The sequence below is a fragment of the Procambarus clarkii genome, chromosome 25 (assembly GCF_040958095.1).
Source record: "Procambarus clarkii isolate CNS0578487 chromosome 25, FALCON_Pclarkii_2.0, whole genome shotgun sequence".
Lineage (NCBI taxonomy): Eukaryota > Metazoa > Arthropoda > Malacostraca > Decapoda > Cambaridae > Procambarus > Procambarus clarkii.
Genome location: NC_091174.1, coordinates 12,881,072 through 12,895,488, shown reverse-complemented (window position 1 = coordinate 12,895,488; position 14,417 = coordinate 12,881,072). Strand labels below are relative to the sequence as shown.

General features: G+C 47.7%; 1 protein-coding gene across 7 annotated transcripts in view; it reads left to right on the top strand.

The window, feature by feature from the left end:
* Positions 1-14,417, top strand: part of LOC123756482 (palmitoyltransferase ZDHHC20-B) — a 73,202-nt gene that overhangs the window by 31,945 nt on the left and 26,840 nt on the right. For 5 of the 7 annotated variants that reach the window (XR_011229624.1, XM_045739668.2, XM_045739669.2 and 2 more), the window contains exon 10: positions 10,809-10,910. The exons of the other annotated variants lie outside the window; for them this stretch is intronic. Coding sequence is in view for 4 of the 5 variants with exons in the window: in XM_045739668.2 (XP_045595624.1) it covers positions 10,809-10,910 (102 nt within the window). In the remaining variant the exon portion in view is untranslated. The remainder of the gene's footprint in view (positions 1-10,808; positions 10,911-14,417) is intronic. 7 annotated transcript variants of the gene reach the window in all.

The following is a 14,417-nucleotide window of genomic DNA, read 5'->3' as shown; positions in this document are numbered from 1 at the left end:
AATAGAGAGACTTACCAGGGAGGTGGTCAGTCCTCGCTCCTCAACGCGAAGTTGAGACAACTGGTTGCAACCGCTTGAGACAACTGGCTGCAACCGCCTACCCAATGCAACGCAGGCCCTACCAGGTCCAGGGACATTGATAAAGTAGCGAGCGGCCAGGTTCCTGTTCGACCTCCAAAAACCCCGTGCCCGAATGTCAACCCAAGACATGTTGCCAACGACAGTAGCCAAAGCAGCAAACTTACGAACGACGTGGGCACGGGGTTTAGATCACAGGCTGGCTAGGATTAATAACCCTGTGGACGACCTGGGAGACCCAAGTCTGGGAACAGGCAAGAAGGGAAACCGGATCAACCCACAGCACATCCCCGGTCACCAAAGCCGTGGCGAGCAAATAACGGCGGAGAGCCGCAACCAGACACAACACATGATGCACCCCAGGCCTGACCAACCAAGCATCAGCAACCCAAGGACCCCTCCAGAAAGCAGCAGTCTCATTTTTCTCCAGAAAAGGAGGAGACCGCTGTAACCAAACAAACCTATCACCAAGACCGAAGGAGCAGGAATCTCTGTGCCGGAGGAGAGCATGAAGCTCCCCGACCCCCAGAGGCCAATGCCAACAGGAAAAGTGCCTTAGAAAAACAATCCTGAACCGAAGGGGCCAACAACATACTGAGGAGAAGAAAGAAAAGAGAGCACCCGGTTCAAAGACCAGGACAGCTCAGGAGGCGTGTGAGCAGGCCGGAGGTGAAACAACGCACGAGACAGCTTGCTGAACGGGGCAGAAGTAATATCAATATCGAACGCAAGCATCAGAGGCTCTGGCAGTGCTGCACGATACGAGGCGATAGTATTCGGCTTTAGATGACAGTCTTGGAACAACCATGATAGGAAGGACAAAACATCCCTATCAGAGACCGGTACACTTATGCAATGATAAGAATAACTGGAAGGACCGCCAGGAAACTTCATACTGCCTCCGAGACAAAGCATGCAGGTGGGAGACCAATAACGAAGCCACCTGCACCCCATAGAAGTGATGATAGACTCGAGTCAGAAACTCCAACCAAAGGCAGACCCCCCACCTGGCAGGAAAACAAAAACAAAAGAAAAACCCTGCAAGAGGACAACGTACTCAGGTGGAACAGAGTCAGTCGCTATATAGGTGATAACAAGCTGTACAGTACCTTGTGCCCCTACCAGTAAGGAAAACTACCTCCTACCCAGAGGCAAACAAGGGCAACAAAGACCCCAGCTGACTCCAAGGGCAGCCAAGTACCGAGCAGTAAAAGACACAGCGGAGGTAAACCCCAAGGTAACTTGTGGAAGGTGGCTCCCAAGCCCCCAAGTGCAGTACTTACTGGGTATCTAGGGAAGGAAACCCTAGGAAAGGCTTGCAGCCCGAGTATCATAGAATATTACTCCTGGCCCACACACCACCTGTAGAGACAGTTCATGCCACAAGGCACAGGACTGAAACAAAATGCAGGAGCCAGAGGTACAAGACTATGCCAGGAGCACATCAGCCAAGAACTGCCAGTTGAATCGCTGGTGCGGGGGTCTGGGGCTCCCCCTTCCCCTTTCCTTGGAGAGAGGGTGGTTGTGCAGACAAGTGGTGCAGCAGCGTGATGACGTCATGCTCGTTTGCTAATTTTCGTTGGGGAGTTCTGTCCACTCGTTTGGCTTTCAGTAGCAATATTTTCACCATAATATTGGGTTTGTTTAAGCGCATCTATCTTTCTGGGTGCCAGACCTGGTTCATGGCAGACAGAATGCTCCCAACCACATGAGGGTTTCTATAGGCCATTGCTCCTAATGCCTCTCTGAGGGCGGACAGGTTCTGGCTTGTGGTTCCCGTTAGGCAAGAACTCCATGCACATTGACTGATGCCAGAAAGTTATACGTATCCATATCAGCCTGGATAGCTCCAGGGAGCCTACGGGGCTACCCCCAGAAAAAGCCATAAACCTTGTTACAGACCTTTATTAAAAATTTCAAGTCAAGAAATTCTTTGCATAAATTAAATACAAAATTGTATTAGTATTTATGTACTTCTAAAGGCTGGTGCATAGTGTAAACTTTTAAGGAAAATACAAAATGTTGTATGGTCATTTTTTCAGATGAATCAGGCTGATTTATTAAGACCTCCAAGGTAGAGTGAATACTATATTGTGGTTCACTAAGAGTTTGTCCATTAGCAAATTCTTTCTGGCCCACCTAGAGTTCCAGTACACTATGATCTGTTTGAGCAAGGTCATACTGTAATGCTAATTTGGTACGTTTGATGAGTTGTTCATTTCATACACAATAATTGTTCATTAACCCTTGTGTTGCTCAGGGTTGTCACCCACAGGCACATACCATAAAAAAAAAAAAAAAAATCTAATAAACCTGTTAATTTGTGTTCTCTGATCATGGGAAAAATAATAAAAAAATCGTAAGTGGCATATTGGCCACTATAGGGCGGGGAAGTCTGGCAAAAAACAGACGCTGACTCAGCGTGCGTCCCAGATGGTCTGTTGCTCCCAGCTGTCAGGCAAGATTGGCCACAAAGAGATAATTACCTAATTATGTCAATGTCTTGTCTCCGATTGATTTTTCGTAGTTTTTTTGCTGTAATATTGTTCAATAGTGTGTAGTGTGATATATTTATATAATAAAATGAGTGAATCATCGCTGTACTCAAGAATATGGTGTGCATATTGTTGATTCAATTATGTTCATCAAACAGTGAACAAATACTTTGTCAGTTATTACACTATATACACAGGTTATATATAAGTATCTGCATGTTTTGTTCACCATAACGAACCACTAAGTTGGTATTATGAGTCAAAAAGCAACGAGGAGTGACCGCCACACACCAGCCAGCCATTCGCTGCCACTCACTCCCTCAACACCTTACTCACCCACATTCTCCTCCCGCCATACTGTTTTTGCTTTTATTCACTATATACAGATGTTATATATAAGTATCTACATGTTTTGTTCATCACAATTGTACAACTAAGTTGATATAGTTAAGTAGTTCAGGCACTAAGAGACGTCGCTACACACAGTCAGCTGACGGCTGCTTCCCTCACACATTCAAGGTCAGACGCACTAAAATTTCACCCCCCAACAATAATGTTTGTGGTGCTATTACCCTATATACAGATGTTATATATAAGTATCTACATGTTTTGTTCACCATAACTGTTCAACTAAGCCAGTATAATGCCCAAAGAGCATAGTGGCCTACCCCTACCAACATGACAAATCATGCAGATGTTGCCACACCCATCACCAAAATGGCTTCTCCCCCACACTCCTTTTGCACTGTATATACACGTTATATATAAGTATCTACATTCGTGTTCACCATAACGAACCACCAAGTTGGTATGCTGAGTGGCAGTGGCAGCCAGTGGCAGCCCGCCACTGGCTGCCACTCCCTCCCTCCCTCACCTCACCTGACTCGCCACCATTCTCCTCCCACCATACTGTTTTTGCTTTTATATAAAGACGTTATATATAAATATCTGCATGTTTTGTTTACCATAGCGAACAACTAAGCTGGTATAGCGAGTCCAGACAGTAAAAGATGGTCACACAGTCAGCAGACAATGCTACCTCCCTCCCCCGGGAGGGAGGTAGCATTGGTAGAGGTAGAAGGTAGAAGGAGGTAGCATAAAGAGGGAGCCGGTTGGCCAAGCGGACAGCACGCTGGACTTGTGATCCTGTGGTCCCTGGTTCGATCCCGGGCACTGGCGAGAAACAATGGGCAGAGTTTCTTTCACCCTATGCCCCTGTTACCTAGCAGTAAAATAGGTACCTGGGTGTTAGTCAGCTGTCACGGGCTGCTTCCTGGGGGTGGAGGCCTGGTCGAGGACCGGGCCGTGGGGACACTAAAAAGCCCCGAAATCATCTCAAGATAACCTCCCCACCAAGATTACTCCTCCCACTACAGCGCTAATTATCACAACAATCCTGCTATTATCATAATCATGGTCATTTTTATTACAGTCAGGGATCTTCTGTAATAATATCATCGGCTAAATAATAGCATGAACATGTATATTATGGCATTTTTAGGCGATGCTGTGGTCACAAGCTGAACAGCAGTGCTGTGAGCTCATGCTATGTCCGTCAGGCTTGGTGACTCATTCAATACTGAGGCCCTCACACCCGGGAATTTGGCCCACGATTTTTTTTTAAATGGCGTCTGTTTACAAGAGCCCTGATGAAGGCGAGGTGAACCCCATGTATCCGCGGGCCGTTTAAATCTAATACATCATATGATGGGATGCGCAATTTATAGCAAGTCACTCAACCCATCATATGATGTGCAACTTAAGGGTTAATATCTTTAGGAAATTGTATCAATCCTTAGAAGAGTGATCTTTGCAGCTTGTCCATTACCTGTAAATAAATGCTGTAGTTTTTAATTTGAAAGATAGGAAGATGAAAGGCACTGAACTGTACTTTGAGCACAAGTCTGAATGGATAAATTATAATCTTTTATTTTAATCTTATGGGGTATTTGACAGTTAATTTCAGAATTCTTAAGTGTTATGATACAGTGTCACCAAGTACTCTTGCAAAATATGTTATTCCACCTATAAAAGTGTGAGAAAGAGTACCAAATGTGGAGTAAATACCTTTCTTACATTTTAGAAGATTAATTGTATCTTCTTCTTTTGAAAGTTTGATAATCAAGTCTTCATAGTGTGTGCAATTCATTTTATTTATAATTTTATAAGTGCTGTGCTGTACATGCCAATACATATATCTTCATGATGTTTTATGAAGTAATTATGCATACTTTATAGATTAGTTTATTTTACATATTGACTACAATACTTAGTTTTGTGGTATGTAAACAATAATGTACATAGGATGTGTTTTGACTGTTTTTAGTTAAGACCATTCATATTTGTATTGCTTCTTTTATCAGGTACAAGTAATCCATAAATGTGTTTTTCTGGGGGGAGCCCCGTCGGCTCCCCGGAGCTTTACCGGCTGATATGCTAATGTCAGACTTTGGCATCAGTCATGTGTATGGAGTTCTAGGGCCTACCGGGGACCACGAGCCAGAACCTGGCCCCCTCAGAGAGGCAAGGGGAGCAATGGCCTATAGAAACCCCCGTGTGGTTGGAAGCATTCTATGTCTGCCATCGACCGGGTCAAGCATCCAGAAAGGTAAGCATTCCAAAACAAACCCCTATTCTGGTGAAAATTGCTACCTAAGCCGAACTAGTGAATAGAACTCTTCAACAGAAAACACGGAAACTAGTATGACGTCATACGTCACCGCGCCGCTGTCTGCGCAGCTCCCCCCTCCCCGGGAGGGGGAAGGGGGAGCCCCAGACCTCCCACGCCGGCTATCCACCCATCAGTTCTTCGGCTGATGCTATAGGCAATGGTTATGTGCTCCGGCTCCAGTGGTTGTTTCAGCACTGTACCTAGAGTGTGGTGTCTGTTTTCTAGGTGGTGCGTGAGCCGGGTGTGATTCTTCAGTACTCGGGCTGCATGCGCCTAGGGTTCCCTTCCCTAGGTGCCCTGTAAGTACTGCCCTTGGGGCTTGGGGCCACCTTCCACAAGTTCCTTGGGTCCTGCCCCTGCTTGGCCGTTTACCGCTTGGTTTTCGGCCGCTCTTTGTGTGCTCGGGTGTTCTGTCTCCCTTGTTCGCCTTAGAGTAAGGGGCAGTGTTTGCACTGGTGGGGCGCGGGGTACTGTGCAGCTTGTCTTTACCAATCATAGCGGCCGGCTCTGTTCCGCTTGGGTACGCTGTCCTCTTGCGGGGTTTTCTTTTTCTTTTGTTTATATACCTGGTGGGGGGGTCTGCCTTCGTTCTTGCCCCTTGTGTCCCTTGTGTTCTGAGTATTTCTGGTGGTACCCCCTGCTAGGTCCCCGTGAGTGTACACGTCCCGGGGGTTCAGCTCTTAGAAAGTTGTTTGGTAGCTTGGGTGCCGGTTAGCAGTACCCTGCCTGGGATTACCTGAGCGCGAGTCCTCTTAAAGTAAACGCTCGGGACCCTGGGAAACCCCTGGGGGCGCGCGGGTCCGATGGATGTGACCCCAGAGCCCCCCCCTCGCTTCCAGCGAGTTTGAGGGTTGCTCTCACCTTTTGTCTCTGGGTGACTCTCTGTTTTGCCTCCGTCTGCTGCCTGTGGGGTCGGTGACACCTTCGACCCGGTGTCCTGCGAGTTTGGTTGCTCGTTGTGGCTCGGTTACCCAGTTGTGCTAACAAAGCGGGTGCGGGCAGCAGGGGCGTTGCACTTGAGCCTTGGTGGTGGCAACGTTCTCGTGGTTTCCTCCCCGGGAGCCCCGGGGCTGCCCCGTTGTATTTCGTTTTTCCCCTGGTTCACCCTTCCTGCCTGCATCCGGTTCCTTACCGTCTGTAGGTTCAGGGCGGGGTGTTTGGTGGTGTTGAGACTCGGGCAGTCTCGGGGAATTCCCCTTCCGGGGTAGTGACGGGGGCATTTGGGCCTGTTCCTCCAGCCGTGTTGTATGAGTCTGCCAGTGGGCTCCCTTCCTTAGTGTTTTCACGGCTGCCCCGGTTTTCTGGTACGGCCGGGGCTTTGGGGGAACGGCTCGGCCCCGGGGCCTGTCGTGTAGGTTCCCGGGGCTGGGGAGGGGCTGACTTGGGGGGCCTTGGCCCCGTTAGACCCCGTGGGGGGTTTTATCCCCCTCTAGGCGGGGCTTGTGGTTACGCGGAGTGGGGTTTTTCCTCCCCACTCGCCGTACGTGCTGTTGGACGTCGGCCCCTCCCCGGGCTCGGTTCCTTGGCCTTTGAGTCGGTTGGTTCCGTCCTGTGGGTGGATGTTTCCTCCCCCGCTTTTTGGGACGGTGTTTTTGTCATGTTTCCCCGTTCGATGGGGTTCTGCGTGACTTTTGATCTCGGGTGCGCCTGCGCCTTCGTGTGCCTTCGGGACTAGTGTTGGCTTCTGTGTTCTCGAGGGTACGGGAAGGTTTTTCGCTACTTCCCGCATTATTGGAACGTCTGTCGGCTCCTAGTACTTGTCGCCCTGTTGGGCTACTTGTCGCCCTGTTGGGCTACTTGTCGCCCTGTTGGGCTACTTGTCGCCCTGTTGGGCTACTTGTCGCCCTGTTGGGCTACTTGTCGCCCGGTTGGGCTACTTGTCGGCCGTTTGGGCTACTTGTCGCCCGTTTGGGCTACTTGTCGCCCGTTTGGGTTCCCTTTTTTTGGGCTCTTTGCTTCTTTGGCCGGTTTTCTTGTTCCTGCTTCCTCTTTTGGCTCTTTTTCTCGTGCAATAGTCCTGGCTGGCGCCTTCCCGCAGGGAGGGTGTGCGGTTCGGCCAGCGTGTTATGCGCATGCGCCGTGGAGTTTGTTTTGGTCTGGGCGATGGTTCAGTGCTGGGGTTTTGCGCCCTTTTTTGCTACAGTGCTTCGCCTCTCGTTCTTCTCCCTGGCTGCGGTATGTGCCCCTTTGCGCCAGGGGTGTCCTGGTTCCCAGTTGTGGGGAGGACACCGCGGTTTTCTGTGTCATGGGTGTGGACCGCCTCCTTCGCCTCTCCCTGTTCTCCTGCGGGTCCGGCTCTGGCGTCTTCACCTGGCGGTGCTCCCAAGTTCTTCTGGGCACGGTTGAGTCGTGTCAAGTTCGAGCCACCATTCGCCAGGTGAGTTTCTGCGGTCTGGCGTCTTTTGGCCGGGCGCTGGATGCGGCGGTGTTCATATACCTGTCTTTATTTAGGTATAATTTTGTACGACTGAGACCGTTCGCACACCAGTGACTGTCCCTTTATCACCCCTTCCTGTCCCCCTCCTGTGCATGTCCAACCCATGCTACAGTCGTTCAGGGGACCCTCCTTTTTTAATGTTGTGAGGTGTGGGGGTTGTAGGGTTGGTTCTGTACTCACCTGGTGAGGCTCCTGGCTGTGCTTGCAGGATTTGAGCTCTGGCTCTTGGGTCCCGCCTATCTGGTAGAACTTGCGGGATAGTACCAGTGGAGTGCAGTGGTGCTATTGGCACTTTTGGGGAACACTGTATTACCATCAGTGGTCTGTGCTTGTTACACGACCTACTTGCGAGCATAAGCCTTCTTGCTGGTTCGTCCGTGGACTTCCAGGGCGCACTGGCCTGTTTTCGTATGGCAGTTCCGGCCCGTCCTGGTTGTGGGGGTATGTGGGCCGGTGGACTGCTCCTAGCAGCTGCCTGGTGGGCCATCCTCTGGCCGGTCTGGCCTGACCTTGGGCCGGGCTTGAGGTGTAAAAGAGCTCCCAGTACCTCATCCAGCAGGTATCGAGCGGGGTTTCTCCGCCGTCGGTCGCCTGGTGCAGGTTTCTGGGCCTGCAGGGTTTTGTCGTGTCTCCGTTGGCCCTGTCTGGGGTCTGCCTGCTCCGTTCTCTGCCTTTGCAGAGGGGAGTTGCTATTTACATGTTGCATGTTGCAGTGGTGCCTGTTGCTGCTGCTGCTGCACGTGAGCATTGGTACCGTGTTTCACGGTGGCGTGTCCTTGTTCCTGTGTCCGGTTGTGGAGTGGCGCTTTGCTGCCGTTTTGTGCCTGGGGATTGCGTGGGGTTTTTGTCCCTGCCTGATTGTCCACCCCTGGTTGTTCTCCTGTTTTTTTTTTTTTTTTGTGCTTCTGCTCTTTCTTCCTGCCTCTTCTGCAGCAGGAATGTTCTGCGTGTGTTCTTAGGCGTTGGTCAGCCTGTGTCCTGTGATGTGCTTCTTTGTTTCGGTCTGTTGCAGTTGTTCGGGCCCCTTGGTTCGGGTCCTGTTCTGGCGGCGACCCTTCCGCCTTCTTTGGTTTTCCTAGCTTGCCCTGCCGGTTGTTGTTGTTGTTTTATTTTTTTTGGGGGGGTTCTTGCGATGTCTCGCGTCGGACCCGTCGTTTCTGAACTCCTGGCGGGCTTGCATGCTTCGGAGTTTTTCTGTTCGGCAGACGTTCCATCTCCTTGTGCCGCCTGGGTTTCGGTGGTCGCGCCCGAGATCTTCTCGCGGCTCCGCCTTTTTCCTGGGCTCGGGGGGGCCTTGTCGGGGCTGCTTATGTTCTGCCTCGTGGTCTCGCCTCCGGTTGGTGGTCGGGTGGCTTCGTGGTAGGTGTCCCACCTGCGTGCTTCTTGGCGGCAGTATGGGGTATTTTGGCGGTCCTTCCTTTTCCTGTCCCTTCTTCGGTGGGTCCTTCTTGTTGGCTTGGTTTACTCTCGGCTTGGTTTTCTAGTGGGGGTTGGGGGCCGTCGTCTTGCCACATACTGTCGCCTCTTTTCGTGCGGCGCAGGCGGAGCCGCTTCAGCTTGCTTTCGGTCTTGGTGTTGCTTCTGCACCGTTAGTCAGCTGTCTTGTGCGTCATTTCACCTCCGGCCTGTTCGTGCGCCGCTTGCACCATCCTGGTCTCTGGTCAGCGTGCTCTGTCTTCTCCTCGGTTGGTAGTGCCCCTTCGGTTCCGGTGTGTTTTTTCGTCGGCTCTTTCCTTTGGGCCTTTGCCTCTGGGGGTCGGTTCGCTGTGTTTTCTTGCTCCTTCGGTTTTAGCGTTTTGGTTGTTTGATGGCAGCAGTCTCCATCTTTTCTGGCGCGGGGTGGGGCTGCTGCATTCTGGAGGGGTCCAGGGTTTGTTGGTGCTTTGTTAGTCGGGCCGGGGGTGTGTCGTTTTTGTGTTCAGTGGCGGCCCTCTGCTGTTGTTTGCGTGCCACGGCGTTTGGGTCCGGAGCGCGTTTTGCGTTGATCCGGTTCTGTTCTTCCCGGTTCGCGGGTGATGGTGTCCCAGGTGGTCAGCCGTGTTCTTGTGGCTAAGCTGCCTGTGTTCTTCCCTTATGCCTGTGGCGTTCGTGGCTTCGCTGCTCTCGCTGCCGTCTGGGCGACGTGGCCTTGCAGTCTTTCGGGCATGGATTTTTGGTGTTCGTGCAGGGGCCTTGCTGCTCGTGGTTCTCGTGTTGTTCCCGGGATTTTCGGGGCTGTGGCGCCTTGGGTTGGCGTTTGCTGCCGGTTGTCTCGCCTCCTTGGGGGGTGCGTGGTGTCCGCCTCCCGGTTTTGTCCCTTTGACCTTCCTCTGTGGGTAGTTAGCTCCGGGGAGCCGACGGGGCTCCCCCCAGAAAACCAGCGTTGAATGTAATGAAACGCCATTTTCTGGGTGAGACCCGGAGGCTCCCCGGCAACCCTCCCTCCCTCCGGTCGGCGTTTTTCGCGTGTTTTGACATCCAGCCTCAGAACTGATGGGTGGATAGCCGGCGTGGGAGGTCTGGGGCTCCCCCTTCCCCCTCCCGGGGAGGGGGGAGCTGCGCAGACAGCGGCGCGGTGACGTATGACGTCATACTAGTTTCCGTGTTTTCTGTTGAAGAGTTCTATTCACTAGTTCGGCTTAGGTAGCAATTTTCACCAGAATAGGGGTTTGTTTTGGAATGCTTACCTTTCTGGATGCTTGACCCGGTCGATGGCAGACATAGAATGCTTCCAACCACACGGGGGTTTCTATAGGCCATTGCTCCCCTTGCCTCTCTGAGGGGGCCAGGTTCTGGCTCGTGGTCCCCGGTAGGCCCTAGAACTCCATACACATGACTGATGCCAAAGTCTGACATTAGCATATCAGCCGGTAAAGCTCCGGGGAGCCTCCGGGTCTCACCCAGAAAATGGCGTTTCATTACATTCAACGCTGGTTTTTTCTGAAGCAGTTTAGGTTTTCTTATCTTAAATCATTACCTGTATTACCATAAAATATGTATAATTGTGCATTGAAAAGGCTAGGTTTTTTAATGGTTGTTGGGTTTGATGTCTTGAATGGTTGGTCTATGACCATAAGCAACCACAATCACTACCCCACCTTGCAGTGGTTGCCCTTTAAGAATTTGTACTCTCTCATTGTTATTCTAGTCTAGGCGATGGTGTAAGTTACCCGGTGCGCGGCCAACAGCCCCCTTCTACCACTACTGCCACCACTTCCCCTGTGCAATCCTATGGCAGCACACAGACCAGGTAGAGAGTTTTGTTTACCCACTTGGCCCATGCCTTGTTGAGGGGGTTTGACTTACAGTATTGTGGTAAATAATCTTTTCTTTTTCTCTTCTTGGTCTAATGCATTCTACATACCTGCTAGTTCCTGAAACTGTCCTCACATCTTTTAAACTCTGTACACTTCTCTTTTTCTTTCCTGCTCTTCTCTTTAAATTGTATTGTATTTTGTGTTCCTTACTATGTTTTTTATAATTTTATTTCCTGCATCAGTATTGTCAGTTCCATTCAATTTATTTCTTATTATTTCATTGTTTAGTGTTTGTTTAAACACTAAACAAACCATAATATCATTGTTGTATCCTGCTTTCTGCCTTGAAGTATTTGCTCTTACCTGTGTCTAGAACACATTCCTTATTTTCACTCTGTAGCAAACATTCATTATTTCCAATAACTTCACCGGCCATGTACTAAAGAACTCGTTTACATGTATCATTTTAGAATAACATTGTCTTTTGAGCTTATAAAATCTTAGTGTAGTACATTCTATATTTTCCATTGCCATACAGGTATGTGATCCACACTGCTGTCTGTCCATGAAGCAGCCATGTTTTGATCACATTTTTCTCTATCTCTTAGTTTACTATTAATACACGATAGACAAATTTCCCTAAAATGTTTGTTCATCCTTAACGCCTTTCTTATCTCACTTGAGCTTTTAATGTTCTCAAATACACTGCCCTCACTTCAGCTTCCCTTACCTGTATCCTTAAGTTATTATCTTATACAATACCAGTACTTTTAACCATCATCATAACATCATATATCTCATTTAACTTGTCGCTTCTGTACTAATATCCTTTATTGTATAAGTTGCCTTCGCTTGCTTTTGTATTCATGGTACACATCACCTTAGTCATATTGTACCTTTTTTATATAGTTATGTGGGCTGGTGTTATGTTTCATCTCCACAGCTCACAGGTTGAGGCTGTCATATATAACAAAATAAACCAACTTGCATCTGTCCTTTTTTTAACCAAAACTGCCCTGATGCAATGACATCTAACACTATAATGTACAGTACTGTAATGATTCTATTTTCTTATTAGACTGCTTCATTGTCCCAATTGCTCCTGGTTATTATAAATTCGCAAGTTGTATTTGAAGGGTGCCTTCTCTTAACCCTTAAACTACGTAAAATATCATATGATGTGTGACATTGAAGAGGGTATAATTCGAAAAATATTTGAATTATGTAAAAATTACTTTAAAATATTAAACAAATCTCCACCTTATTGGCTTCAGCTTCGTGAAACTTTCATCAAAACTTTTTCAGAAATTGATTTTAGATGAATATTTAAAAAATAAAGAATGTTTTGTTGATAAAGAGAACAGCTCCTTTTTTTTGGGGGGGGGGGATATATATATATACAAGAGTTGTTACATTCTTGTACTAGTACGCGTAGCGTTTCGAGCAGGTCCCTGGAATACGACCCCCACGAAGAATCGTTGTTACAACCAAATACACATTTTACTGTTGAGTTAAACAGAGGCTACAGTTAAGGATTTGCGCCCAGTAAATCCTCCCCGGCCAGGATACGAACCTATGACAAAGCGCTCACGGAACGCCAGGCGAGTGTCTTACCACTTCACTACAGAGACTGTTAACTGGAACTGATGGATAATGCAATAATAAAGAAATGCAAGCACCTGTCCGATCCACAAAGAAGAAGAATAGTAGTAAAAAGTGTCCACAAAGTGGATATACAGCTGGTGCCATTATAGCATTGGTGAGTAATACATAATAACACAAATAATAATGAGTAATTATGTTATTATGCTCTATATTGTTATATATCATATAAATACATTGCCCAATGTTATTATCAGTTACTTTCAATAATGTCCAAAAAATATATATATATTTTTTTTCCCCTCCTTCGCTTATTATTTGAATTTGTTTTAACCTTTACATCCTGGAGAATGCATACTTGTCCCGAACTATGTGAAGCCAGAATTAAATTGGTCAACAAATAAATCAGTTACAACTCTCAGAACTTGGGACTTTCAATTTTTAAGCTGATTTTTTCACAGATTTTAAACTCTATTTTTCTTGTTTCTTTAGGTTGTTTTGATGATTAGGGACCAGATTAGGCCATTTTTACTTATATAAAGTACTGTATACCCTAAATATATTCCCTAAATCATTATAATTATTATAATTATCCCTATATTTTATTTTTAGGAGGTTATTTTTTCTTGACTTCATTTCTACACACATTGACCTACAACTTTCACTTACTTGAGTATGAATGCTAAACAATGTTTATTACAACATACAAGTAAATTCATGAATTAGAACTGCCTTATTCATTGTCGATAAATTCAACTTCAATTATATCTATAACTAGAATTTCAACTTATTTCAGTATCCAAAAATCTAGTTTATGACCGATTCTCACCATTTTTACATATAGTGTGCACAGCCGTCTGTTCTACAATCCACATAGAATTGATTTTTCATAAACTCTAAACATTTGGAGTTATAAATTTTTGTTGTCTAAATTGACACACATTTCAAATGCCATATTGACAATTTTTTTTTTTTTACAGTAAACTATACTGAAAACCTATATTCTAAATACAATGGGGCCTCGACTTCCGATGCTAATCCATTCCCAGAGACGGATCGGAAGTCGAAATATCGGAAGGCGAAGCGAATTTTCCCATAAGAAATAAAGGGATTTGAATTAATCCATTCCCCACCCTCCAAAATATTAACATAAAAATACATTTTATACTGAATACAATGTTTTTTTCTAACTACAATACAGTAGCAAAGTTACTCTTACCTTTATGGAGGGCTCTTGATGGCGTATGGAAGATGGTGATGAAGGGGAAGGAGGAGAGTTTTTACTGTTTGGAAGGGGAAAGCTTTTCACTCCGATTTTGCAGGATGCGGTTGCGCTGTTTTATGCTTCCTGGCTCGCGTGTCGGCAGTTGGTGCTTGCCTCTACTGTGGAATCCGCTTGGGCCTTGGCTCTTAGAATGTCTTTGCCCTTTTGTCCTCTCCAGTCTGAGGCTTCAGCCATTGTGCAGTATATTCAGGCTGTTTCGGCTTCTTGCCGTCCTATGTCGGACTTGCTGGTTCTCCGGGGGTCCCGTGGTGGGTCTTTCCGGAAGGGTCGTGCCAAGGCTCAGGGTTCCTCTCGTCGTGGTAGGCCACTGGTGTTGGGTTCGGGTTCGGCTCCGCCTTCGTCTGGTCTGCTTACCTGCATAATACCTGCTTGATAGGGTACTGGGAGTTCTTCTACTCCCCAAGCCTGGCTCGAGGCCAGGCTTGACTTGTGAGAGTTTGGTTCACCAGGATGTTGCTTGGAGCGGGCCCGCAGGCCCACATAACCACGACAGCCTGGTTGGTCCGGAACTTCTTTTAGAAAACAGTCTAGTTTTCTCTTGAAGATGTCCACGGTTGTTCCGGCAATATTTCTTATTGGTCGGCATGGTGTTCACTGTGTGCGAGGTTCTGGG